The 27,630-nt window shown below is 41.0% G+C and overlaps 2 protein-coding genes across 6 annotated transcripts; one reads left to right on the top strand and one right to left on the bottom strand.

Annotated features, from left to right (window-relative positions):
* Nucleotides 1–688: 688 nt before the first annotated feature.
* On the bottom strand, nt 689–15,228 carry APOO (apolipoprotein O). 5 transcript variants are annotated; one of them, XM_053387050.1, is made up of 10 exons: nt 15,140–15,212; nt 12,569–12,606; nt 12,054–12,164; nt 11,722–11,841; nt 9,360–9,414; nt 6,341–6,436; nt 5,773–5,864; nt 3,620–3,727; nt 2,305–2,388; nt 689–1,075 (listed from the first exon to the last, which is right to left on the bottom strand). In XM_053387050.1, the coding sequence occupies exons 3-9, from the start codon at nt 12,150–12,152 to the stop codon at nt 2,332–2,334; spliced, it is 627 nt and encodes a 208-aa protein (XP_053243025.1). In that variant the 5' UTR covers nt 12,153–12,164; nt 12,569–12,606; nt 15,140–15,212; the 3' UTR covers nt 689–1,075; nt 2,305–2,331. The 5 variants fall into 5 exon arrangements, with proteins under 5 accessions (XP_053243025.1, XP_053243023.1, XP_053243024.1 ...); XM_053387048.1 differs by lacking the exon at nt 12,569–12,606 and having other exon boundaries at nt 15,140–15,228; XM_053387049.1 differs by lacking the exon at nt 12,569–12,606 and having other exon boundaries at nt 15,086–15,174.
* On the top strand, nt 15,147–27,630 carry C4HXorf58 (chromosome 4 CXorf58 homolog). Its single transcript, XM_053387043.1, has 8 exons — nt 15,147–15,451; nt 17,151–17,250; nt 19,365–19,459; nt 20,666–20,777; nt 22,881–23,012; nt 23,746–23,975; nt 25,951–26,092; nt 27,441–27,630. The coding sequence occupies exons 1-8, from the start codon at nt 15,147–15,149 to the stop codon at nt 27,600–27,602; spliced, it is 1,278 nt and encodes a 425-aa protein (XP_053243018.1). The 3' UTR covers nt 27,603–27,630.

Below are 27,630 nucleotides of genomic sequence, written 5' to 3'. Positions count from 1 at the left end.
TGTTCCCATTCGGCTGGTCCAATGTTCTTGGCATGAACAGAAATCCTCAATGCTGCCTTGTGCTGTTTCATTTACATGTTTGAAATGCATTTGCAAACTTCTTGCACGTGAAACTAAAGAATGGGCAGCCTGCCAGCATGCCACCATTCAGCTGGGCTGTTTTCACTTGGAAATGATGTGATGTGGCTGCAAGCAAGAAAAACTCATCTATTGTGTCCAACCCTACACAAAATGTTTGCGTTCCCTTGCTCTATAGTTCTCCTTCCTGAGTGGCCGATAAGAAGTCATTAGCTATGCTATAGCTAGTTCTCACCAGCGCAGCATTCTGACCCTTACTGAGCTGTGCATTCAGGCAAGCAAAAAACCCTAAAGAAAAACAAAGAGTTCTGTTCCCATCCATCTATAGAGGGAATCTCACAGACATTCCATTATGCACTTCCCACTGACCTTCGTCATCCAGAAAAGTTTGATTTGGAGGGGGAAGGGGAAGGCGCAGAGAAGAGACAAGGCCATTGTATTTCTGAGCCTTTTGTCAAGTTTGCTAGCCTACTGCTGGGCACAACTTTAATGCTCATATGTTATTTAGCTTCTCCACCACCACCCGTAACACAATTAAGCTTTGTTCTGACCAAGAATGTAATTTATTCTGATTAATATATGGATGCTGATTAAATGACCAAACATAAGGGGGGAATCAGGCATTCATTTTAATTAAGCCTATAAATAGTAACAACAGACAGAGGAGTTCTGAGACTCAACTTGCAGGACACTTCTAAGCAATTATTTAGAATTAAGTCCCATTAAGTCCAGTACTTCCTTGTAAGCAGGGCTCAGGGTTGCAGACGTAGACTGAGGTCCTGACAAAATCTATGAGTAATCTTGCTGAACTCTGACCTAAAGTCCAAAGCTGGCAAATAACAGGACTGTGTCCCTTCAGATCCAGATACGGTGCTTTCAAACAGATTGTAAGTCTTGTTCTTGTTGAGCCAAACCACAGACAAAATGTACTCATAGTCAACACAGATTCTGTTCTTTTTTTAGAAAGGTGTTGATCTCCTGCAGGCTCTCAATCCATCTGTATTCAAAAGAAGGGTTTTAAAGTTAGTTTCTGCAGTCAGTCAAGATTGTTGCTGTTTTTGTAACTAAAAACTATTCCAAGCAGCAGAAGTGTTGTTGTAGTGGTTTTTTTTTGGGGGGGGAGGGAGATTATCCAATAATAAGTTAAACAGAACTACAAGTTTTCAAAACTTTTTTTTAAAAAAGTGTTAAGTTCCCCAAAATGTCAACACTGTTTGAGGTGGGATTCAAAAAGTAGCCCATAGTTTTCTTGCTGTTAGTGCATATAAAACAACTCTATAGATAACATAATATTTCACATTAGCCAGCAACCGTCCAATTTTCAAGTAATCTGATTTACCTTCTAGAAAACTCTGAAATGATTATTATCTATCAAACTTATTAGTTGTTTTTCATTACAAAATCTCAATGCATTTACAACAAAAAATTAATAACATACATTAAAGTCAGCATAAACTACAATGCACCAAAATCTAAAACTGATTCATATTTTTGAAAAAAAGGACTAAAACATCACACCCACTGACAAAGGCCAGACATAATTAAAAACCAAAGGCCTGTTGGGAAAGTAATGTTTTTGCCTACCACCTAAAGATAAGTAATGTGACTGCCTGGAGAGAGTATACCATAAGTGGGGAGCCATTGCTGAGAAGTATTTTTCTCATGTCTGCACTCTCCGCATCTCCCTTGGAGGGAACACATGGCAGAAGGGCTTCAAATCAATGTGCCAGGTGAGAAGTAATGGAGCTATTTTATTAGTTTTTCTTCCTCCGGCAAAGAGGGAACAGGAACCGTAGCTATAGAGGGGTGCAAGCCAATACATTACTTTCAGAAATGTATTTACTGTTTTATTCCAAACATGGATTTTAAAGCATGATTTTCTGCCACTCAGCTATGCACCTAAGCAGAGTTTGCAAACTGGTGCTTTAGAGATAAACCCCCAGCTTGATTTATATTTTACAAAGTTCTAAGCCTTTGAAAACATTTAATTGCTGTAGTTAAATATTATGCACATCACCATACCTTTGGAATGGTCAGGAGAGATAACACAAGTAATAAAAACAGCTAATAGTTTTAAAATTGCACCACTCAAGTGTTCTATTTGAGTAAATTATGTATTTGGAGCCAGAAGAATCTAAAAAACAAACTTAACAACTAATCCAGTTTTACTTTTAGGGCTATTCTTATTTTTCTCATGGGAACCATGGAATAGTTAGTGCATCTTACCTGTTCATTGAGAAGCCATAGACAATTCTATTTTATTGCTTTTTCTTCTTGTACTTTTGCTGTTTTGTCACTATCTGCATCACCCTTAAAAAGACATCACAGACTGAAGTTTTAATAATTTTTTATCAAAACAATTTGCCTCCACAAAATAAAGTATTTGATTATAAGATTCCATACTCTTTGGGCATATACCATCTCTAGAGGATGATCTAATGTTAGTTTCTCCTCAGTATGTATTTTGGGGTCCTTTACTGAAACAAATAGATTGAAGGCCATCTTCACTAACAAATCCATGGATTTCAAGGGGCCTACAGCGAGTCAGATACCATCAACTGAAATTAACATGTTGAAGTAGTTTAACCAAAAGGAACAAGAGAGGAATGAGGTTAGGAAAGGATATGATGCAATTAACAGCAGAAGGATACAAGAACTTGAAAAATGTCACTGACATCTCTGAAAGGTAACTACAATTTTGACTGATGGAATGTAGAGGATTGTAGCCTATTTCTGCAACAAACTACTGCATAAACACGCAAACCTGAAGAATGAGCAGCATACTATGTAAAAGATTCAAATGGCATATTACATGGCATCTCCCATTAAACATAATTTAAGAGCAGCTGTAGCATGCTGCTTGAATCCCAAACCTATAAGAGCATGGCATTTCTAGTAGTGTGCTGCATTTCCTAATTATGAGTACATGAAAGTAGGAACAACCAGTGTTAGAAACTGAGATTTGAAAGCAAGGAGCTAAATGGCACTTTAAACCTAGGCTTTGGGCACAACAATGGAATATCTAGGCACACTTTTTTATAACAAGAATACAAAGCTGAAAATGAATGAACTGCAGCTAAAATCTTATGTTCATTTTTCACATGGTCTAGTCTTCATCTGAAGGCTGCAAAAAACAAAGCCATGCTTCCCCAGCCCACCCCCCGTAATATTCTTAAAAGGGTCTCTTCTCCAGTCTTCAGAGAGTAGCTGAAAGTGGGGAGGCAGAAAAAGGTCCACCTTTCCTTCCACTCCACAGTTTTAATCTGAAATCTTAGGCACAGCACTGCGCCCAGAGCTCAGAAACTGCTTGGGCTAATGAAAATCCCTTTCGCAAAACACGCCTGGAACAATGGGAGTTTCGAACTCTGGGAGCAACAGCATGGTACTTGAAACTATGGGACTAATTGGACTTATCCCTGCACAGCTCTGGTTCTCTAAAAGCATAAGGAGAATAGCACAGAAACAAAGAACACAGCAATTCAAACAAAACAGCCAAGAACAGAGATACACCTACAGCACAACAAACTCTCAAATGTCATACCTTGTCACTGGCTTTTGCAGATTTTTTCTTTTTGGGAGGATCTTTCCAGAGAGATTCTATATTTATGTAGGCTTGGAGACTCCAGTCGTACAGCTGAGAACCAGTTACCTTTCAGAAATCAGAGATTTCATAACAACAGTCAAATTAACATCCACTTGAAACACTGTGTATTTTTATTTTTAGGTTTTTTTTTTTAAAAAACACTTTACAAACATTTATGAAGAAGTGCTAGTTTAATTACTTTTATTGTATCTAGCCATAGGCCATTACAGCAAAATATTGACCCAGCCCAATAACGGCAGGGAAGATCAATTAATATCCATGCAGTACAGGCCTAAAGCCCTCTGAACAAGGACAACATCATTTCTATAAGCTTAATCAAAGTACCGTAGCAATGCAACAGCTATTCACAAGACCCAACTTTTTAAAAAAGCTGTTCTTGCAAGAAAAATGTCAGTGCTAAAGATATTGGCAGATTAAGTTGGTTTATGGAAGGAAATTTCCCAGTCTCCTTCTCCCCCCGCCCCAACACAGTAGCACCCCCGGCAAAGGAGGAGATTCAGGGGCCTTCTTGAGCAATGCAGTAAGCTTCCCAAAATAACTAAAAGTAGCTAATGAAAGAAAACGCTCCTGTACCCTGCTCCTCACAGCAACCCCACCCCACACTGTCAAGGCAGTCTTTTTAGAGGTTTCTAAGGGATGTGGTGGTACATGTGGTGGCAAACTTTACATTTATGAAGTTCCTTTATTCAATTAATTTTACTGGATCAAATCCAGTAAAAAGGTAAAGGACCCCCGGACAGTTAAGTCCAGTCAAAGGCGACTATGGGATGTGGCGCTCATCTCGCTTCATCATACAGCTTTCTGGGTCATGTGGCCAGCAGGACTAAACCGCTTCTGGCACAATGGAACACCATGACGGAAACCACACAAGCTGTATAAGAAAGCCAGCCTTACAAAATGCAGAGATTGTCTAGAAAAATACTTAAAGAAGCATATGATAACTACTAGTTATCCTTAAAGAAAGGTCAAAGATAAATCTAGAAAACATCTGCTCAAAACTTCAGCTGCAAAAAATGATATGCAAGAACCCTGATTAATCATTAACTTAAGGCTAAGCCACCAGCTTGTAAACAAACTGTGCTGTGCTCCATCTGTACTCCACGTCTTTGTACTTCAAAGCATATTACTTTCAGTACTCATTCCATATAGCATTGTTGTACGATTCAAACACACTAAATATGGGACTTAATTGTTTAAAATACACTTGAGAGGGATGGGTTTACACCAGTGCTCCCCCCGAGGGGGGTACTCAAGGGTACGCAGTACTGGCACATCTTTTGTCGTTGTTGTTAAAAAGTGTGACACTTACAGTGACAACTTCAAGGTGAGCACCAGCACCTATTTTTCTAGGAAAAAAAGCACTGCTTTACACATTTAGAGAGGGCCTCAAAAACAGCTTCTTCTTCAGCTTTACTTATGATAAGGAGGATAACCTCCCCATTTTCAGTGGATGAGAGTGAATTATTTCACATGAACAAGCAACCACAAGGATTCACTCAACCAAGAGACAATTTTAAGAAAAATACATGCCTAGGACTATTCTACGAATTCTAAGGCAATCCTGAGGGGAATACAAGTGTGGAAACAAGACTTTGGATCACTGATAATTCATACAGCAACACTGCAAAACCTTTGGTGACACAAAGACACCAAAAGAAGTAGACTACCCTATGTTGCGTCATTCTGGCATTTTAGACTGCATGTATTAGTAATGGGGGCTTTTGTAAGAAATAAGCTGTGCTTGCCTTTAAAACGAAGTACAGTGGTACCTCGGTTTACAAACTTAATCAGTTCCGGAAGTCCGTTCTTAAACCAAAACCATTCTTAAACCGAGGCGCGCTTTCCCTAATGAGGCCTCCCACTGCCGGTGCCCTTCCACCATTCAGCTTCCATTCTTAGACCGAGGTAAAGTTCTCAAACTGGGACACTATTTCTGGTTTTGTGGAGTTTGTAAACCGAATCGTTCTTAAACCGGACTGTTCTTAAACCGAGGTACCACTGTACATACAACAGCAGATGAGCATTTGCTATTTGCAAGCCATATTTACAGCTATACAAATAGGAACTGTGTGATTTCCCACAGTACTAACCTTGGCAAGGGTAATGGCTTGCTGCGGGTAGTAGAGAGCGGCACCAATCCCCATGAAGCTTGCTGGATACACCAACCTCTTTATTTTGGAACCTGCGCCAAAGAATATATAGTACTTCTCACGATGTCTGTATCCAACAAATGATGTGCTGAACAAGGTGATCCACACATTATAACACAATTTTTTCAGCCAGCCTAAGCTATCAAAATGGCACAGTATTTTGTTATAGGTACCTGTCCTTTTGACAGAAAGTAGATCTGGAGGAGAGTGTTTAAGCAATGGGATCTGATTAGACATAATAGTTTAGTGGGATAGAATTTGTGTAGTGGATTAGAATTTGAAGATCATAATTGCAAAGAACATAGATATACTGACGACTAAAGAACTCAAGCCTGGCTTCCAAGCCTTTAGCAGATCCTGCCCACATAATTCCAAATTCTTCTCTACAATTATGAGGATTCAACACATTAAAAAGATACAGTTAAATCTCCATTGCACATCAATATTTATGTCAATGAAAGAGAAAATTATCACATAGAATTTGAAGGAATTGTAAACTATCACATACCTCTAGCCACAAACAAGCCAACAATACCAGCAAAACCTATGACACCAAGCCTTGGATAAAATCCTGGAGGTGGGCTTTTGAGAAGTTCGTAGCCTTCTAAAATAAAAATCAGACCACAGCATATTACACTAGTATGCATATAGTTTCATAATTTCAATTAAATTTAAAAGTATTATTTGCACTTATATTTCCAACTACAAATAATTGGTTACAACTACAAGCAACTTTTAATATCCACTTATAACCCACTTTTCCTCCAAGGAGCTCAGGATAGCATACATAGCTTCCCCACATTTTATTCTCAAAATAATTCTATGAGGTGGGTTAGGATGAGAGGCAATATGGGGATTTGAACCTGGCTCTACCCAGCTTTTTAGTACCTGTCGCACACCTTATCAAGCCAGATTTTATTTTGCAAAATGAATCTGAAGGTTCTGTGAATAAAATCATATACACTGTTATACTTACTAAAAAAAATTAATGTACTCAATTCTAATTTGTATGAATAGGGGATGGGTGAATTTTTGGGAATGTGGCTGTGCAAGGTTGCCAAAGTCAGGGAAAACAAGATCCAGTTGCACACAGCTAAAAACAGGACTTTGTTTTAAGAGTAACATCAGATTAAAGAAAAACAACATTCCTTGGGGGATGAAACTGCATGTTCCAGAACAACAGTGCCAATTTGCCTAGACCCTAAAGGCACTATGATAAGGACAGAGATTATGGCCTTTGAGTCATGTAGTCAGAAAAGACCTTGAAACCCTGAAACCTAGAAGAATTCAGATGGGGATCTGAAAGATGCTGCAAGAATCTTGCAAGCTCAAAAAACATTCCAAGTTGATGTTGCAATCCAAAGAATATCTGCAATCAAGACTATGTCACATAACCAAAAGATTGAGCTAAGAGTATAAGAATTAAAAGGAAAGTTCTAAGAGTAGCAATTTGCCCAAAAGATCTCTGCGGAACCCCAGTGAGCACTATGGAGCTTCCACCTTGTCCTCTTTGTGCTACTAGAATGGACATCTAGTTAGGCAAAGAAACAATCTCTGGGAACCATTCTTGCAGAGCAAATGTGAATGTGCTGCTTCATTGAGAGTTCTTGAGTAAATGAAATTAATACTTTCAAAAATCGGAACCAATGACTTAGTCTCTGTGCACTTCATAGGAAGTTCTTAAGCAGAGGTCGGATGGCCAACTGTCAGGGATGCTTTAGATGAGATTCCTGCATTGCAAGGGGTTGGACAAGATGACCTTAGGGTTCCTTCCAATTCTACAATGCTATGATTCAGAAATGTACAATTATTTACCATTTACCATTTTCTGACCCTATCTGGTATCAAACAGGATATACAGCAATAAGGGACGATTCCTCAGGGTGTAGCTTATCAGATTCCTTTAATGTGCAGTTTTCTCCACCCTTTAAAAATACATTTGCAATAAGCATTCTGTTCTGTTGTACAAAGCACAGGACTGCCTTTCTATCATCCATGGTTAGTTAGCTGCAGCCCTGGGATTGGCAAGCATTTATGAACTAAGCCCCAGAACAGTGGGCCAGAGTAACTGGGAACTGGTACTCTGAAGTTAGATCAAGGTACAGTATTAAGCGATAAATATTCTCTCTTCCATTTCTCTACATTTTTAAAAAGCAAATGTAATCTAAATGAAGAGTTTTTGAGAACTTGCTACAATTTTGGCTGGTCCTAATGAAAGTACTGCCCAACGGTGGATTTTGTCATTCTTTCTGTTTTTTAAATCATTTAAACAGTTTGAGAGAGAGAAAAAGAATAGGATTCTTTTAGCTTAAGGATTTTTATTTTTTAATGACATACACGGACAGGTAGTATATGACTATACTGTTTCCAGTAGGGGCAAATGACACGGAGTGGGGGAGCTAGCAAGAAAATGGCATGGAGGGAAGGGTTAGAAACCATAGTTCCCATAGTTCATTTTTGTAAAAAGATCATTACAGACAACTCCATGTTAATGTCTAATTTGATCCTCAGTGATGTTATCTAAATAAATATCCTTTTGTTTTGCATAACCTATTCACTATTAGCTTATGGTTCAAAGTCCAAAGTGCATTATGCCCCTGAAGAGATGAATTTTGAGATCTTTTGTTTTGCACTTTCACTGAATCCTTTCTTGTTTGACCATTATTTGAAACAGCATAAGGAAGACCTTTGTTTCGTTTCTAATAGGTCTCTTATCTTCTTATAACCACATTGTTCCGAGCCTAATACGCTCCAATAAAACCAAATACATTGCAGCAAATAAATATGCAGCAATTAACTGGTGCCTCGCCTCACTGTACAGCCAAGATGGAGAAATACAATGCACATCTAGAAAGTCATGACAATAAAGAACAGAAACATTTCCTTGTTTAAACAGGAAATGCTGAAAAGACAGGGGTTCCTTTACAGAGAGAAAGAGAACCCAAGGCTACATATCTTCTAATGTTTCAGTATAGGTATAGGAGCATAAAAACCTATTATTTCAACATAGCCTTAACACAGAATTCAGGTATCTTGTTGCCCCCTAATGCTTCCCATCTCCCAGCCTTTCCATGTAGCATATCAGACCCATCATTGCCATAATGTTCTTGGAGAGGAGAGAATTAAGAGCTGCAGTGAAAAACTACAGTAAGCTGAGAAAAGTACATTCCCGCATAACTTAGGCAAAGATTTGAAAATTGCAGTAAAAAAGGTGGAAGCCTTTTGTGTTAATTATAATCAGCATACTGACAACAAAACAACCACTGTAATGGGCTCAGTATGTCTAGGTCCCCACAGGATCTCATTATGGGTAACCTTTGGTGTGATGTGCCTATAATAAATGAGACCTTTAAGAGGGCAGAAATAAGCAGCTTACATGGCTAGTTTTCCCTTCAGCAGAATGAGGCAACTGCTTTAGCAATGTTCAATACGGCTGCAATCATACAGATTATGCAGAACTGTTTTTATACTCTTGCTACTACTTAACCACATCTGATTTAGTTGTAGGAACTATCAATGGATCTTACCTCTGCCATATTCAGCTGCTTTTTCTACTTTGGGCATGGCTTTGTCAGAAAAACCCTAGAGATGGGAACAACAGTGATAATTGCTACTGTTTTTCATCAAAGAAGATCACGAAGCCGTTTGTAAGCACCTAGTGGCATTACAGGTATTCCAAAGCAATTTAAAATGGTTTCTATATAGATCATATCTCTATATACCGTATTATACTGTGTTGTAGGCTACCCAGTAACACCAGGCTTGATATAGAATGTCTACCACACACACAAGAAGGAATGTAAGCTAGTGATTCCTCACTTCTAGGTGTCTCTAAATGGTCCTGTCATTTGTACAAGGCACACTCTAATCCAAACACTTTATTTCCAGAAGGCAACCTAGAGCCTTCTTGAGTGTTGCAAAATAATCTGCATGTGTATGATTTGGGTCGGGGAGCAGACAAGTGCACTAGCTCTAGCCCCTTCCTCTATTTCTGTAACCTTACAACTCATGGAAGCTCATGTCTCACTCTACTCATCAGACTGACCTCATGAGGAGGGGGAAGAGGAGCTCTCCATTCCCATATTTGAGGCAGCAATTCCTGAATCCTGACTGAGGTAGCTTCCCTCACTTCTCCCTTTTTCTGATATGGAAGGCAAGAGGAGACTTTAGGAAGTCAAAATGCTCAAATGTCCTGGCTGCTGCTTTCCGACTTCTTAGCCAGGGTGGGAACAAAGAATGAGATCAAATCCCGCACAAGCACTACACAGTGCACCTCCCAGCTAGTGGTCTAGGGGGACAAGGCTAGTCCCCTGAACGTTCCCCATGCACCTCCTTCCCAAAGCCTGGGAAGCTTCTGCCCAGCTTAGGGTGGGACGTGTGATGCTCACGGGTCCAAGAGCCACCCCGGCTTTGAGAAGGAGGCAGGAGGGCTCCAGCATCCTATCAGAACCCTGGTGCCTCCTTCCCAAAGCCTGGGAAGTTTCTGCCCAACTTAGGGAGGAAGGCACGATGTTCATGCCTGCAACGTCAGGATGTCACAATGTCACACGCGTGATGTGCTGCCCCATCGCCCTTGCAAGCTGGCGTCTCTAGCTCCAGCTGTTCCCCTACCAAAATTTTCATAGAGAAATCCCAATGAAAATCCTCATTATTATATATTTTACATGGCTGTTTATTTGTATATATTTTAAAATTTTATATATGGATGTTTTATGATGGCTTATACTTGTAATGCCTAATAAAGGTTTGACGAAGAAGAAAAAATTCACCACATGCCACTGCTCCCAGTAATACTCACAACCAGGAAGCAACATGGAAGTGGTACCAAGAACGGTGCCACAGCTGCAAATTAAACCAGAACAACCGGAACCACAAGCAAGATATTACTGGAACATGGCACGTGTCGGCTTAGTTTTTAAAGGCAGGTTAAAAAAACAGGGCTGTGCACAGCCCCATCAGCCATGACCACAATCACCGGGTCCCAAATCAGGACACTCCATCCAGAACCACCTGCACCACCCTGGAACTGGCCCCAAAGTAGTTCAGGTGCAGGGCTTATGTTTATTTGGTTAAAAACAACAACACCAAAGCCTAATTAAATGTACAGCCATGAGAGGCAGAGGAAGGAAGCAGAGAGCAGTGGTGTCGATTTGGTGGGGCACTGCTTTATAAGTGCCCCACAAAAGCTGCTGGCAAAGGGGCACCCTGCAGGAAGAAAACTCTGGCAGTGGGCTCCATCCTTTTCCCTGGCTCAGGCCTTGACCGAATCTGGCACACAACCCTGTTTAAAAAATCTGCCAGCACCACCAAATTGCAGGTGGTCTGGGGGCCCCTAAAACCAGAGGGGTGTATGGAAGCTTCGGTAACAAGACTGGGAGATTAAAATGTAAATGCACTGGCCATTAGCTTATCTGGACTACAACCTGTTTGTGGAATTCTTATACTTGTATCTCCACAATCTGAAATAATTAACAGTTAAAGCTTAGTCTCATTATGAATTTAAACTCTATAAAGTTCCTATTAACTGTACCCCTCAGCTTACAACCCAAAAACTCCATTAAGAGAACTTCCTTCAACAAAGAACAAATTGGGCATTTTCAAGTACATTCGTTACAGGTGCTAAGTAACATGTGTTAACACTCAATTTGTGTCTGAAACCAAACAAAAACTAGGTCAGATAGCTTGTCAGGCAAATCTGTATTTAGAAAATGGTAGAATTACTTCAAGACAGCATATCCTGACAAAATGACGATATGGGGACGTCTGTATCAACAGTTAGTATGCAAGAGAACTGGTTCTACTCATGGGAAGTTCTGGAATGAGATCTTCACGCTACTATGAATTCATCAGTTGCCAGGACTCTCAATGACATATTACATACTGCTATACCTGAAACCAGGCTGTGTATGGCTCCAAAGATTGCCGCACATAACAGATACCTTCCTCCAACTGTGTATGCGTATCTTCCACATACTTTGATTTTGGTGATGGACTAGTATAGAGTGAAAGCTGTGAACAACAGAAAACACAGAGTTACTTGCTATTGTCAAATTATTCCACAATAATAAACATTAAGTAGTACTGCATTACTTCAGGACATCAATGTGTATGCAGAATAATTGCACCCCAGAAAGAGGAACCTTCTTAATTAAGAATGGCCACATTGAAACTGGGTGCTGGCTAACCGAAAACAATTGTTTACAAAGACAACAGACTCTTACCTCATCAACTTTCAGTAAGTTCTTTTTAGATGCATCATTCTCAGGAGCAGCGGCATAAACTTGTACAGCAAGGAAGCTTAAACTAGCAGGAGCAGCCATCAATAGCTTTACCTAAATATGATGAAAACATTTACATTTTATGGGCTCAAGTGGAATTATATTGCACATCCCATACGCCTAATATACATGCAGATAAAAAAGCCAGGGTGTTTATCAGAAGTGTGCAGTTAGAGAACCCTGTCCACTGTTACCAATCTACATTTTTGTCAGTATTTCTGTTTGCATTTCTTGAGGATAGCATTTCAATAACATTTCTGTTTTCAGTTAAGCCTGAACTGGAGCACAGTGGAGGCAAATCAATATTTTCTGATAAGCTTCCACGGAAATCTAGCTTGAAAAGCTGTGCTTTCAATTCCTGACACTCAGCTGCCATCAGAAATGAAACTGTCCATCATTTCTGTAATTGTTTATTGTTATAAATAAATATTAATTAATGAAGAAGAGAACATACTAACCTTCAGAGGTTAGGGAAATTAGCTTCTTTGGAGATAATCTGTAAATACCAATACCAACATGTTTGCTACAATAAATTTAGGAATGAGGCAAGATGAATAGAGCACACAAATTATATAAATGTCTGACGGCATAAGGACTACAAACAATTTGTATCACTCTTCCAAGGATTTTAAGCCACCCATATTCAGAACAATGGTCAGGCATCACTTAAAGAGAAAGAAAAGCAGTGTGTGCAGATCCTTGTTTGTCTAGATCCTTATTTGTCTACCATAATAAATTGGGCGGGGGCAGGGGGGGAGAGAACACTTTATGTGCACACAGAGACAGAGAAACTTTATGTGCACACTTGAGCTCCCGCATGGCATTGATGAATTTGAGTGAACACTTCAAATAGAAATCATATTATTAGTAACACGTTCTCTTAAAATAAACAGATGCCTAAAATAGAACAACACTTCAATCTTCATCAGGTTTTCTATGGTTGCCACCCAGTGCACTTTTATTTGGAATTAAGCACCACTGAAGTTGGGAAGGGGGAAATTTTCTGTAAACATGCATATGATTATAATGTAGAACAGAAAGCTCTGCAAATGCTCAGTACTGAAAATGGCCCAGAAAGTTTAATTTATACTTTTAACTGTTAATTCATAGACCATCTAGTGTGCATAGTGTTTTATCACAAGGAAGGCATTTAATAGCCTCTATTTTACAACCATGTTCAAAACTACCATTGAATTATTTATTTTGTTCCACAAAATGTATTTACTTGATTGAACTGAAACCACAGCAGTTAAATTAGCAACGAAGATAGAATAACAAAGTCTTCAAATCCAAGAGTTAAGAGAATATGCATTTTTCTTCCACAAATTGGTTAGGAATATGAATTATATCAAACACAGTTAAGTGAAAAAACAGATCATGATTTTTTTGACAATTACATTGTTAATTAACATACAAAACACCTTTCTATTTCACAAAGCTTGGTCCTATAGCTCCCCCTGTAGAAAGGCAGGATGTATAACCCTAGAAAACTAGCAACAACTGTACTGTATTTTCAAATACCTGAATATAAACTGAAACATTTAAGAAACATACAAATCAACAATCAATGCTCCTCTGATGAGGGATGAGTAGTTACTCCTATAACAGATCCGAAATAAGTTTCATTGTCCCTCTGTTTCAGAAGCAAAACTTCACTCAGGTTTGTAGGCATTGTGAATTCTAATACAAATTACATGGCAGACCATCTTCCTTCTTTAAAAAATAAGAATAGTTCCATATATTGTTTGCCCCTACAGTATCCCATGCAAAACAGCAAAAGCAAAGAGGCTTGTGGCACCTTAAAAACCAACGGATTTATTATGGCATAATAAAACATCTGTGCATTACAGTTCACTTCATGAGGAGTTACTTAATCTATTCATATATAAACATAGGCTCAGAAGTCCTACTGAATTCTATGGGGTTTACTCCACACAAAATGGTGTTAGGACTGCAACCTCCATCTTTGAAGGATTCTCTGGTTGTGCTTACTTGTGCTACGAAGTAAGACTGCATCCCTACTGCCACTTACTTCTCTGAGAGTACATTTCACAGAATTCAATGGTATTTACCTCTGATTTGATGTGTGCAGGATTGCACTATAAACAGCCCCTCTACAACACAAGACTACAATCCTAAACTCGCTTGGGAGTCAGCGCCATCAAAATGCATACGATTTAGTCGTTTTAAAAAGCCTGATAGGAACTCTGCTAGGAAATGAACACCGACAGGGGAACATCATCACTGGGTTTTTTTGATCGCTATATGCGTACAATGGTACCTCGGGTTAAGTACTTAATTCGTTCGGGAGGTCCGTTCTTAACCTGAAACTGTTCTTAACCTGAAGCACCACTTTAGCTAATATGGCCTCCTGCTGCCACTGGAGCACGATTTCTGTTCTCATCCTAAAGCAAAGTTCTTAACCTGAAGCACTATTTCTGGGTTAGCGGAGTCTGTAACCTGAAGCGTATCTAACCTGAGGTACCACTGTACATCTAATTGAGCCGCCAGCACCAGATCGCATTTAGATTCTTTTCTAAATGGGAGGGAAGAGGTGATTTGCGCGAGGGCTGAAATACGAGTTGAACTCCGTGCTGTCTTGGCCCAACATCGAGGGGGCTCCCTATGTGTGCGGGCTGAGGATTCGGAATTAGAAGAGCAGTTCTCTCTCCGGTCCGCCTCGCTCCCCCCCCCCACCCCGCGGAGCCCAAACGGCCACACAAAAGACAAAACTGAAGAAGGCGGGGCTGCTAACCCCAGCGCGCGCAAACCTCCGTCTACACCCCCTTTTCTAAAAAACCGCCGCGATTGACCGGCATGTTTCCATGGCAACCGCGCGGTAATACGAGCGCGGCGCCGACCGTAACGGCGCAAGGGCGCGCGCGCACACACACACACACACACAAACAGTTCGAAAGTCGCGCGCGGCGAAACAGTGCCGGGGCGGGGGGCGGAGGAAGAGAAAGAAAACTAACCACAGTGATATCGTTCAATTCCCTCCTCAAGAACTACCGGTGAAACTTTCTCACCTTGAACATGCCGAGGACAGCGCCGCTGCTGGACTGCGGCGCGACGGCAATGACGCACAAACCACGCGCCGCGGACGGACGCCAGAGAAGCACCAGCGCGGGCACTAGGGAAGGGGGAGGAGAGACGTCGCGCGCGATTGGTGGGCGGTGCCCAACTTGGCTTCCGGTCGTGTTGCGCGTCCCTGTTGCTAGGCGACCGGCGAAAGGAGTTCGACTGCGGCGCCTGCGGGCTCTTGAGTCGAGGATGGCCACGATATGGAGCAGGAGCTCTCGCCTGGCAGGATCCAAGAGTGACAGCAGAGTAAACCGGAGGTAAGGGCGTCGGATAAGCTGGGAGCCTGGCTCTGGGCTGAAAGTGGGCTGTGCTTTTCCAATTCTACCGTGAATTTGTTAAGGATAGAGCAGAAGGAGGTGGCCGTGCGGGTTGGCACTCTTTCGCGTGGAGGCTTTTACCATCCGCATGTGAGGCAGGCGCTCAGTAAATGTAGCTTTCCCCACGTGCTGAATTTCCGCCTCACCCAACTGTTAAGGAAACGCGAAAGAAAACGATTTACACACATGTAAAAGCCTCTCTGAAAATGCTTTTTTAAAAAATACATTGAGTTTTCCATAAGCCTCACCATTGCCATCTCGTGTCACATTGTATATTGCACTTGAAACACGCTTAAAACATTTTATTTGCGGCTGTATAGGTAGCTGAATCCCTAGTCTAAGCATACCACAGATTTAAGTCCCAAACGGACAGCTTCTGAAGTGTTTGCGGGGGGGGGGGGTATAATGTAACACGTTGAAAAGTTAGTGCAAGTTGGAAAAACCTAATCAATCTTTAAGTACGAATATGGATCTGTGTGGACTCTGGCCCCCAAACAAGGGTTGAACAAATAGAACAACTTGTTTTGTGAGCAGTTTTCTGACAAATATATGTTCTTTTATGGCTCACAAACATTGGCCTGGAGAGCACAGTTTAATCTATGTTGAAGGGTGCTACCTTTTTGATGGTCAGAAACCAGTCCTGGAAACTGAGACGTGACAGCTAGGAGCTAAATGGCACCTTAAACCTAGGTTATAGGCGCAACAACGGAATGTTTAGGCATGCTTTTTTTATAACAAAAATACAAAGCTGAAAATGAATGAACTTCAGCTAAAATATTATGTTCATTTTTCACATGGTTTAGTCCTTCCCCTGCTCACCCCTCTAATATTCTTAAGAGGGTCTCTTCTCCAGCCTTCAGAGAGTAGTTGGAAGTGGGGAGGCAGAAAAAGGTCTTCCTTTCCTTCCACTCTGCAGGTTTAATCTGAAATCTTAGGCACAGTACTGCACCCAGAGCTCAGACTGCTTGCGCTAATGAAATTCCCTGTTGCAAAATGCGTCTAGAACAATGGGAGTTTCAAACATTGTCAGAAACTTTGTGTCTGCAATAGCTGCAAAACAGAAAGCAACAGGGAAACTCTTTCCAGCATGTGGGTGCAGGCAGGCACAGAGCTTGTGTGAGGCCTGGGGGGGGGGGGGTAAAGGTCTTCATAGGGTAAAGTTATAAACTCAAACAGCATAAGTTTGGCAGGCCCCCGGCGGACCAGCCCTGACTGTCATAGCTCTCTGAGGTCCAGAACAAGTGTACCCAGCTATGCACCCTTCCTCCCTGTATGGGCTTGTGGGGATGTAATTGATTTCTGGCAATAATTTTAAGTTCCAATCTTAAGTGTGGATCCTTCTGATCCAGTGGATCCTTCTGATCCAGTGTGGTGTAGTGGTTAAGAGCGGTAGTCTCGTAATCTGGTGAACCAGGTTCGATTCCTCGCTCCTCCACATGCAGCTGCTGGGTGACCTTGGGCCAGTCATACTTCTCTGAAGTCTCTCAGCCCCACTCACCTCACAGAGTGTTTGTTGTGGGGGAGGAAGGGAAAGGAGAATGTTAGCCGCTTTGAGACTCCTTCAGGTAGTGATAAAGCGGGATATCAAGTCCATACTCTTCTTCTTCATAGTCTGGTGACTTTCAATTTATTCCACCAGGTCTCATCCTGACACTGCAGCAAAAACTATTCAGAAGGCGTGGTGGAGTCACACAAGGCTACGGTTGTATAGACTCATGAAACATACAATTCGGGCAGCGGTATGCTCTTGCATGTGGTTTGGGCTGACTAGATGTAGTCCTATAGTTTAATGTGTCATTATAACTCTATTTTTAAAGTGGTTTCCCTTTGTATGGATGCATTGAGGAATAGAAACAAGCTGTGGCTTGCAAGGGGTATCCCTCAAGGTATCATGAATATATTTGTTTTGTTTGCAACAGTATACCCACAAATATTCCAAAGGCAGCAGGGACCCAGGGACAACGCTTTCATGCTCTCTGTCACTGTTGGCAGTAGAAATCTGCTAACACAGGGGGGCTGGGCTGTGTGGTGTAAGAGGAAAGCCCACCAGAAAGTTGCTGCATCCTAAATTACTGAGGAGCAAGAATTGATTTTTGGCCATTTCCCCATCAGGAATAATTATTGCTTCTGAAAGTAAAACAATACAAATTCAGAAGCTCAGAGTTGGGCCATAACTGGTTTAAGATTTTAAAGGTCTAACCAGCACAGTGAATTGAGGCCAGAAATAAATTGGTAACCTATGCAGAAGGCTACTATATTAGATAATTGGAGTCAAAATCATAGTAGATGCATTTGTTTGAAGTCTGCCAACCATCTTCAAAGCAACTAGATATAGAGTGCATTACATTATCCTGTATGTGGTTAAAGCATGAGGCCAACCCCAGTTACTCTAGATTGTGCACAAGTTGGTGCACAAACTGAAGTTGATAAAAAGCACTCCTGGCCAGTGTTACTACCTGGTTATCCAGGGACCAGGCTGTAACCAGAAGTACACACACACACACACACACACACACACACACACAATCTTCATTACTCTTCATTACTCCCAGTCTTCCATGCCTTTCAAGCCAAATAAGCAAAATAATGACCCGTTACTTTTTTTCTACTTTGTCTGAAGATGTGTTGGTTTGCTGCAGACCCTGTAATAGCCAATGCCTCAACATTCTAGTTGAAGTTAGATGTTGACAGGCACCTGTTCTTTTTCAGACTGAAAAGGTGACTATATAAATGGGCCTTCAACAGAAAGTTGAAGCTGATACTTCCCTCTTCCTTTACTCATGACCTGTAATATATTCTACCTTTACTGTAAAATTGTTGCATTTCCGTGCACTCTTGTTTCTGTTACAGTGTTCTGTTGCACTTGAATCAGTTTAGTCATGTTGGCCACATGACCCTGAAAGCTCTGTGGACAAACGCTGGCTCTCTCAGCCTGAAAGCGAGTTGAGTGCCGCAACCCCATAGTCGCCTTTGCCTGGACTTAACCATCCAGGGGTCCTTTACTTTTTTTTACCTGCATATGTACATTTTATTGTTATCTGCTCTAGAATTGTTATTCACAGTGAAGAACAAGGTAGAGATTTTTTTTTTTGCTTTTTCTTGATTTTCCACACGACAAAAAAGTTACATTCCAACCTATTTATACAAATCCTTAAATTCCTAACAAAGAGTTATTTTGTTTAAGTCTTTTTCTTAATTTACAAATTCTTAATTTCTCCATATGACTTCCAACCTCCTCACTGAGGGTTCCTCCTTTTTTCTTTTTTATTATCACTGCTTCAGTATGCCTTATTTCTTTTGTTTTGTCTCTGTAATGGGTATGAGTTACTCGTGCGTAAACTCCCGCCTCTCTAGGCTAAATTGCCTTGTAAACCGTTCTGACTGCACAGCCCATCTCCGGGTGGCTGTCTCAGTCGCTGGCAGAATCTGTCTGTGGGCGTTTCTTAAACCTCTTCCAGCATAGAATCTGTTTGACTCCCAGTCTCCTCCTCCTCTCGCTGCGCGGGAGTCTTCTGCGCAGGGAGGGCGTGGGTAGTGGAGGACCTGTGCTCTCCTCACTGATGTCCAGTGAAGAGTCCCGGAGCTCTCTCTCCGCTTCCCCCGTCTGCCCCCCTTTATCCCTAGTGTTGCGCTGATTTCCTTCCCCCTCTACCGGGCTGCTTCTCCTCCTGGTGCTGGGTCCTTCGCCAGCAGAATCTGGGAGCCTCCCCTTCGCTTCTCGCTCTGATGTCAGTTCCCTGACAGTCTCCTATATACTTATTTATTTATTTATTGCAAGATAAAGAGATTTTAAATGCTGCTTTAAAACAAAGCTTGTTGAAGACTCTCTGAGCAAAACATATATTTATTTCAGGAGTACTGCATTACCCATGATATTTTGAAAAGAGTGTGTCCTTTGGAGGCTGAACTTCTTAAAGACCCTACTCTTACGTGCAGAGTTCGATTCAGGTAAAAGTACTACATTTCCATGCCTTGGTTTAATATATTTTGTTTAATTTAACGGTCTCTTTCTTCACCTTTTAAATGTTACTATGTAGGGGTGATTCCAATGGAGTAAGTTTCTTCCAAAGAAGAGTGATTGAGAATGAATTGTTCCTATTGATAAATGAACAAATATATTATTCTACTTTGTGTGGCAGTAGCTTCATAAGAACAGTAGTATACAAGAATCATAAGCATCTCATAGTGATACTTTACTACGAAAAAACACCAATATAGACTCCATCTGAGCAGGCTTATTTTTACTGATGACAGTAACTAAGGCTGCAGTCCTAAGTATATCTTTCTGCTTGATTAGCTGATTTTCAACATGCAGGAGGTGTAGGTAGGTAGATAGATAGATAGATAGATAGATAGATAGATAGGCATTTAGACAGCTTATAGTCTGAAATGATATAGACTTTACCAAGTGATTTTACTGAACATATACATTTGATCTTATTTCCTTATAACTATGTCCTAGATTGTTGCCTTAAACACACTTGAGTCCCATCCATAGAGTTCCATTGACTTGATAGCATTGGCAGAGCTGCTGTTAATAGAGGACAGCAAGAGATCTATTTTCACTTCTTCCTCCCAAGATGTGCCAAGACTCACTGGTCAGCTATATGTTTAGCACTGTACATTCAATTCTAGTCCAGTGAGGCAAAATGTGTTCTCTGTTCCCAGCAGATAGAGATCCAGAAAGGAAAACATTTTACACACATAGGGTAGAATTCAACATGGTGCTAATTTGATCATTCTGTCAATGCAAGCATTTCTTCCTTCATGCACTGTTCTGGGGGTTTTCCTGACCCAGAGCAGATTTGGGGGAAGAGGAGGGGAAAGCCCCATTGTAATATTGAGACTCCTTGCCCTGGCTTCCACTAGCGAACCAGGTTAGTTAAATCCACCCCATAGACCTGAATTTGCATACAGATTGGAGCTAATCCCATACCTTTCAAGGGAGCATACTCTTAACATGTATTTGGGATTAAGGATATAATTCGTTTGATTGTCTTTGTTAAATAAAACCACAGATGGATTTTTAAAACATTGCCAATCATATTATTTAAATTAGAACTGAAGTGAAAACAGTCACTTCCATTGCCAAACATTAAATAAGCTGTTTAATAACAATGGGTAATTAAGTTCTGGTGTTTCCCCTCTCTTCAGATTAGCTGGATCTGATTTCCCCCCTTTCGTTGTGTTCAAGATATTTTGCAAGTCAAGAGACCAAAACACCCATTACATCACTGGGAAAAGCGTAATAACAGCAACAAGTGAGGTAACCTATTGGATTTTTTTTTTTTTTTAATGTTCTGTATCATCTGTTGTCTTTGTCCATGGAGTTTTCTTGGCAGGGATACTGGAGTGGCTTGCCGGTTCCTCCTCCAGGTGGATCACGTTTGGTCAAAACTCTCCACTATGACCTGTCCATCTTGGGTGCCCTGCTTGGCATAGTTCATAGCTTCTCTGAGTTATTCAAGCCCCTTCGCCACGGCAAGGCAGTGATCCATGAAGGGGCAATGCTCCCTGAGTATTGAGCCTGTATGCAGCCCAAATGATGTATGGAAGTGAGAGCTGGACCATAAAGAAGGCTGATCACCGAAGAATTTATGCTTTTGAATTATGGTGTTGGAGGAGACTCTTGAGAGTCCCATGGACTGCAAGAAGATCAAACCTATCCATTCTGAAGGAAATCAGCCCTGAGTGCTCACTGGAAGGACAGATCCTGAAGCTGAGACTCAAATACTTTGGCCACCTCATGAGAAGAGAAGACCCTGATGTTGGGAAAGATGGAGGGCACAAGGAGAACGGGACAACAGAGGATGAGATGGTTGGACAGTGTTCTCGAAGCTACCAGCATGAGTTTGACTAAACTGTGGGAGGCAGTGGAAGACAGAAGTGCCTGGCGTGCTCTGGTCCATGGGGTCATGAAGAGTCGGACACGACTAAACAACTAAACACAAAAATCATCTGTTACTTAAGCTTGATACTATAATAAGTTGCTCTTTATATTTAAAACACTACCGTTCTTTACTTATGATAACTTTACACCAGCTGTGAGGAATCAGAATTGTAGAGTTGGAAGGGATCATGAGGGTCAACAATTCCAACCCCCTGCCGTTCAATGCACAAGTCTCAGCCCATGGGCCTAAGTAGGCTAGGCAGAGATCCTAATTTAGCCAGTGAGGAAGTCAAAGTACTGGGAACCTTGGGAGGAAGTGATAATGTTCTCTTGGGTTTCATTATATAGAAGCAAGGAAAAGCTGAGTATAGTTGGATACCAACTCTAAACTTGAAGGCTGATTTCAGAAATCTTAAGGAACTACTGAGTGCAATGCCACAGTCAGAAATACTTCAAGAGAAGGGAGTCCAAGATGGATGGGAGTTTCTTAAAGGTGAAATATTGAAGGCATAAATGCAGACAATTCCAACAAGAGCAAAAACAAGGGTCCGGAAACCAAGCCTGATGAGGAACAGTTGAGGGAATTGGGTATGATTAGCCTGGAAAATTAGCGACTGAGAGGAGACAAGATAGCTGTCTTCAAATATCTAATGAGTTGTCAAATGGAAGATGGAGCAAGCCTGTTTTCTTCTGCTCTAGAGGGTAGGACTCAAACCAATGGCTTCAAATTAAAAGAAAGGAGATTCCGACTAAACATCAAGAAGACATTCTGACAGTAAGACCTGTTTGACAGTAGAACGGTCTCCCTCAGGAGGTGGTGGACTCTCCTTCCTTGGATGTTTTTAAGCCAAGGTTAGATGGCTATCTAACATATGCTTTACTTGAGATTCCAGCAGTGCAGGAGATTGGACTAGATGACCCTTGGGATCCCTTCACCTCTACAATTCTATGATTCGTTAGAATTTTTTGAGTTCTTAGTGTTACTGGTTCTAAGACATCACAGTTAGTGTACAGATTGCCCTCCCCATCAATACCTGCTTCTTCACATTGTGTTTGAATTTACTATTTGAAATTGTACCCTGCATTTCACATACTGAGTGGTGTACAATAAAATATTAAGAATATTATAAACTTACTGTATGATACACACACTTTGTACGGAGAACATATTCATGCTGTTCTTCCCTCTCAAAAACTGATGTGGGTGCATGTAACACTTAGCTCATGATGGAAAGCAGGATGCAGATACATTTCCTTCATGAGACTAAGATTATTTTCCACTAAACTTCTGAACCGTGCCTTAGAAAATGCATCATCAAGCTCCTATAAAATTTTCAGATACAAAATTGATGCACTTTTGATTATAATGGTATAATCAGGCTGAGCTTTGTCTTGAATGCATGAGGATTTCAGAATGGTGATTTAGGGTTGAGTTACAGTGACACTGAGGATCTTTCTATATTTTCTGATGATTGATAGGCGGCTGTTGATGCTTGCAAGTTAATGGGATACCGGACGTATTATAATCAGATACTGCAGGATGAACTTCAGCATAAGAAATACGGAATAACAGAGGAGTTGGATGTGGCTACAATAAGAGACCACGTACAAGTAAGCAATGCTTATGTTCTCCACCCCTTATGCCATAATTAATTACAGTGGTACCTCAGGTTACATATGCTTCAGGTTACAGACTCTGCTAGCCCAGAAATAGTGCTTCAGATTAAGAACTTTGCTTCAGGATGAGAACAGAAATCATGCTCCGGCGGCAGCAGGAGGCCCCATTAGCTAAAGTGGTGCTTCAGGTTAAGAACAGTTTCAGGTTAAGTACGGACCTCCGGAACGAATTAAGTACTTAACCGGAGGTACCACTGTAATTATTCTGATAATGAAAAAGACCGAACACGTGGGAAGGGTTGGAGGAGGGAATGAATGAGCCCAAGACCTGCTTTCAGTCTCACTTGGGAAGAGGTCTGGAGGAAGATCTGAACAGCCCCAAAGTCTACTTAAATACAACACTAGTAAGAGCAAGGCAACAGCATATTACCACACACACTGTAATTATATTTGTGTATTTGTAAAATTCAGTTAAATAATCAATTCAGGCAACAGATCCTATAGAAAATATTATGTTAGCAGTAATAATATACAATGCAACCTTACATGTGTTAGAAGTAAGTTCCACTGCATTCAGAGGGACTTACTTCACAGAATTGGAGCCTTAGGATTCATTTTCTTGGCTGATAAAATGGAAGAATTGCAGCAAAGGGGGTAGTTTACAAAAGATAACCAGAGAATCCTAGTACAACTTTCTCATACATATTGTTATTTCATGACTGTCTAGTATAGCAATCTCATGGATGAGGTTCCAGCATACTATGGTGGCAGACATAACTGCTGGAGAAGGCTGTCTTTACATGATTTTCCCAGATCAATGATTGTGTATGACATCATGGACTATGCACAGTCTGGGAAGCTATCTACCAGACTTAGGATGGAATTGCCATTTCTGCTGCTGAGGCCACAGAATGAAGAAACGTGTCGTGCTCAAATCATGGCTATTTGTCAAATCAGGTAAATCAGAGCTTTCCAAACTCCTCATGTTGGTGACACACTTTTTAGACATGCATCATTTCACATCATAGAAATTCAGTTTTACTAGTAAACTGCAGGTTAAACTAACCCCTTTCCAGCCATGAGGAGTGCGTTGAGCGTTCATATGACACACCTACACATTGCAGCCAACACACTAATGTGTTGCGACACACAGTTTGAAAAACTCTAGGTATATCATATCAGCTGCCATGTTTGATAATTTGGACCTTGTTTCTTCGTGTGTGTGTGTGTGTGTAAATAGAAAATAAAATGGTGTGAAATTACAGTTTCCATTCTGCCTTGGCCACCCAATGTGTGCTGCTTTTTAATATCAATAAAACACAGATGTAGCACCTGCACTCCCATATCCTGAGACAGATGAGGGAAGGCTGGCAGCCAAACTTCTTCTATTCACAAAGCCACTAAAGCAGCAGGCCTTGTGAGATACATTGTGTACCGCAGGCCTGATCCTGCATTCTGGGAAACCAGTTTCAGCATGATCCTGTCCCAGAATTTATGCCCAGCAGACAGAACAGGATCACTCTTAAATCCCACTCTCCCATCAGAGTCCCAAGATACACTGGCACAGTAAACTCACAACAGCAGGCAGAGACCTACCACCAAGGCAGACTTTATGGCAGCTGGAGCCCAGAAGCACAAGGGGATGGGGAATATGAAAGAGTGTTGTGGGAAGAATAGGTTGCTCAAGAGGGGCTTTTTTAGGAAAGCAGTTGTAGATATCCACAACTCTAAATGGCTCATTTGCAACAGTCCAAATTCCATGCTGCTGGTTACATAGATAAGTAGTATAAAGAGCTATGAAGCCTTATAAAGAGCTATGAAGCCTTCTGCTCAAACATTAAAAGTTGCAGTCAACCACATTTCACAGACCGTCATAGAATTATTCCAAAGCACCAGTTTCAGCAAATGCTTAATGAGCATGCTGCATACTTAATGAGAAAAATCATTAAACAAAATGGCCTAAAACACACACAATATTCCCCGCCCATCTGGCTGGGTTTCCCCAGCCACTCTGGGCAGCTCCCAACAGAATATTAATAATACAGTCATACCTCAGGTTAAATATGCTTCAGGTTGAGCGTTTTCAGGTTGCATTCCGTGGCGACCTGAAAGTAACTGAACGGGTTAACTCCGGGTTTCACCACTCATGCATGCGCAGACGCTCAAAATGATGTCACACACATGCGCAGAAGCGGCAAATCGCAACCCGCGCACGCGCAGACACGGGTTGCATTCTGCTCAGGATGCAAACGGGGCTCCGGAATGGATCCCATTCGCATCCAGAGGTACCACTGTAAAGACAATGTCCATGACTGATATGGAATGGCATCTTTATTTGAAGGCAGGTGTTCCCCCTTCTGGATATAGATAAGCATTGCTCTGGCCTCAGCTGTCCACTTACAGCTCTTAGTTAATACATTATTTTATTTTATTATATATTATGGTCTAAACAATTATATATCATGTTTAGTTTTATAGCAGCTATGTATTTAAAGGGCTTTCCATGTAATTTTTTTAACATGATTTCAATGTAAAAGATATTTGTGATAGTTTCAGTATTTTGATAATATGATACAGAAGTGTATTTTCATGTTGCTTTGGTTTTGTTGATTTAAATGTTTCATTGTGTCAGTGGAAAATATATTCGTTTAATACTGACAACAAATGTGCAAGCATTACAGTGCAGTTATGACTACTCATTCATACTGGTGAAACCTAATGCTGCACCCATTAAAACATTTTTAAAGTTGTAGTCCTATGCACACTTAATTGGGACTAAATCTAGATTAACTTGGGGGGCGGTTTGTTGAATAGGCATGCCTAGGATTACACTGTAAAGTAGGAATTTCCTTATTCTATAATGAATGCTGATAACATTTTAATTTTGTACAATTGTGTGGGGAAATTGTTTAAAACATTGTTTTCTCCCCAGAACTCCACCACAAATTCCCACAACTGCAATCTTCTCAAAACTGAGTAGAAAATCAGCACCTAGAACTGGGCGTCGCTCTTACCAAGCTCAGAAGAAGAATGCAAAAATGAGGAAGGCTTATAGCCTTGAGAAACAAAGAGAGGTGAGCATGTTAAAAGAAAAAGAAATTTTCTGATCAAATGCTGATAAATCTCACAGCTAAGATTCTACTAGCCTGTTTTAAAGAGCTTTTATTGTTTTTCCCCCTTGGGATGAACTTTATAAGACAGTTCTAAGATTATGACCAGGGTAACTCTACTTGTTCTACATAAAATCCATCAGAAAAGTGAGGACAACAGCATAACACTATGTCTAACTAATTGTTCTTGATCACCTATGCTGAAGAACATTTGTGTAACTCACTAAATAAAGAGCCCAAAAAGTTTGTATTTTACTGATCCTATCATTTTTATTTTGTTTTCATTTTATTAAAAGGCATTTAGACATATTAGAAATCCATCTCCATAATTTTAAAACAACACATTTGTAGCTTTGGCATGCAAAAAATGCAGGAATTAACGTGTTAGTAAGCAACCTCACTTGCTAGATCTCAAGGGGTTGGCTGCAGTCCTTAATTGTAATAGACCTTCTAAAGAAATACCTGGTGTTTGAGATCTGCTTCTAACTAAGTGGCAATGCAAAAGGACCCCTGGACAGTTAAGTACAGTCAAAGGCGACTATGGGGTTGCGGCGCTCATCTCGCTTTCAGGCCGAGGGAGCCGGCATTTGTCCACAGACAGCTTTCTGGGTCATGTGGCCAGCAGGACTAAACTGCTTCTGGCGCAACAGAATACTGTGATGGAAACTAGAGTGCATGGAAATGCCATTTACTTTCCTACTGTAGTGGTACCTATTGATCTCCTTGCACTGGCATGCATTCGAACTGCTAGGTTGGCAAGAGCTGGGACAGAGCAATGGGAGCTCACCCTGTTGCAGGGATTCAAACCGCTGACCTTCTGATCGGCAAGCCCAAGAGGCTCAGTGGTTTAGAAAATAAGCTCTGCTTTAGTAAGTTACATTCTGCAACAAAGCCTGCATTAGGCCCCCTATTGAAGGACACCACCCTGGTTGCTGTAACATAGCCTAGGAAGGAAGATGAGTGCAGACACTGCTCAAGTGTCCAATCCAAGACTGCATTTTGTTTGTTTGTTTGTTATTATGGGCGGGTTCAACTAAATGAACAAAAACTGCTAGTGCAACAGGGTTCTCCCCCCCTTTGTGTGCCCCTATGACTTCCCCCAAGTTGGCTCTGTGAACAGTGCACAGGGGAGGAGGGAGATGGTTCCATTTGGAAAGCAAAAATTCTTGCACTGATGGAATAATTACCCTCATCCCACACTGAATTCCACCTTATAGTGCAACATATACAATGGATTCTGTTTAGGAGTATGAGGCTAAACAACTAAGCTGTGATTTCTTCTTAGAATAATCTATACTTTATTTTGGAGCAGATGCTGAGAACTTCATCGTTGTTAAGTGATCATTCAGACTCCACAGTCACTGAAGAGTCAAGCCATGAAAGTCATTTGTCAGATGAAGACTGGGAGCACGAGGCAGTGAAGCTATACAACTGGGCCAGTTCCCTACGAGTGGAAGATATTGGGGGAGACTAACCCATGATAAAACTTATGTTCCCTTCCA

The sequence above is a fragment of the Podarcis raffonei genome, chromosome 4 (assembly GCF_027172205.1).
Source record: "Podarcis raffonei isolate rPodRaf1 chromosome 4, rPodRaf1.pri, whole genome shotgun sequence".
In the NCBI taxonomy this organism is placed as follows: Eukaryota; Metazoa; Chordata; class Lepidosauria; order Squamata; family Lacertidae; genus Podarcis; species Podarcis raffonei.
This window is presented reverse-complemented; position numbering and strand designations above follow the sequence as displayed.

What these genes read in the sequence shown, in the direction of transcription:
- APOO (XM_053387048.1), bottom strand. An exon ending in AGCAGCTGAATATGGCAGAG is followed by an intron (nt 6,437 to 9,359) that starts GTAAGATCCATT and finishes TTTTTATTTTAG; the next exon opens with AAGGCTACGAACTTCTCAAA. An exon ending in TGGCTTGTTTGTGGCTAGAG is followed by an intron (nt 5,865 to 6,340) that starts GTATGTGATAGT and finishes TCTTTGGCGCAG; the next exon opens with GTTCCAAAATAAAGAGGTTG.
- C4HXorf58 (XM_053387043.1), top strand. Translation starts at nt 15,147, where the DNA reads ATGCCGAGGACAGCGCCGCTGCTGGACTGCGGCGCGACGGCAATGACG. An exon ending in GACAGCAGAGTAAACCGGAG is followed by an intron (nt 15,452 to 17,150) that starts GTAAGGGCGTCG and finishes TTATTCCACCAG; the next exon opens with GTCTCATCCTGACACTGCAG. An exon ending in CAATAAGAGACCACGTACAA is followed by an intron (nt 23,013 to 23,745) that starts GTAAGCAATGCT and finishes ATGACTGTCTAG; the next exon opens with TATAGCAATCTCATGGATGA.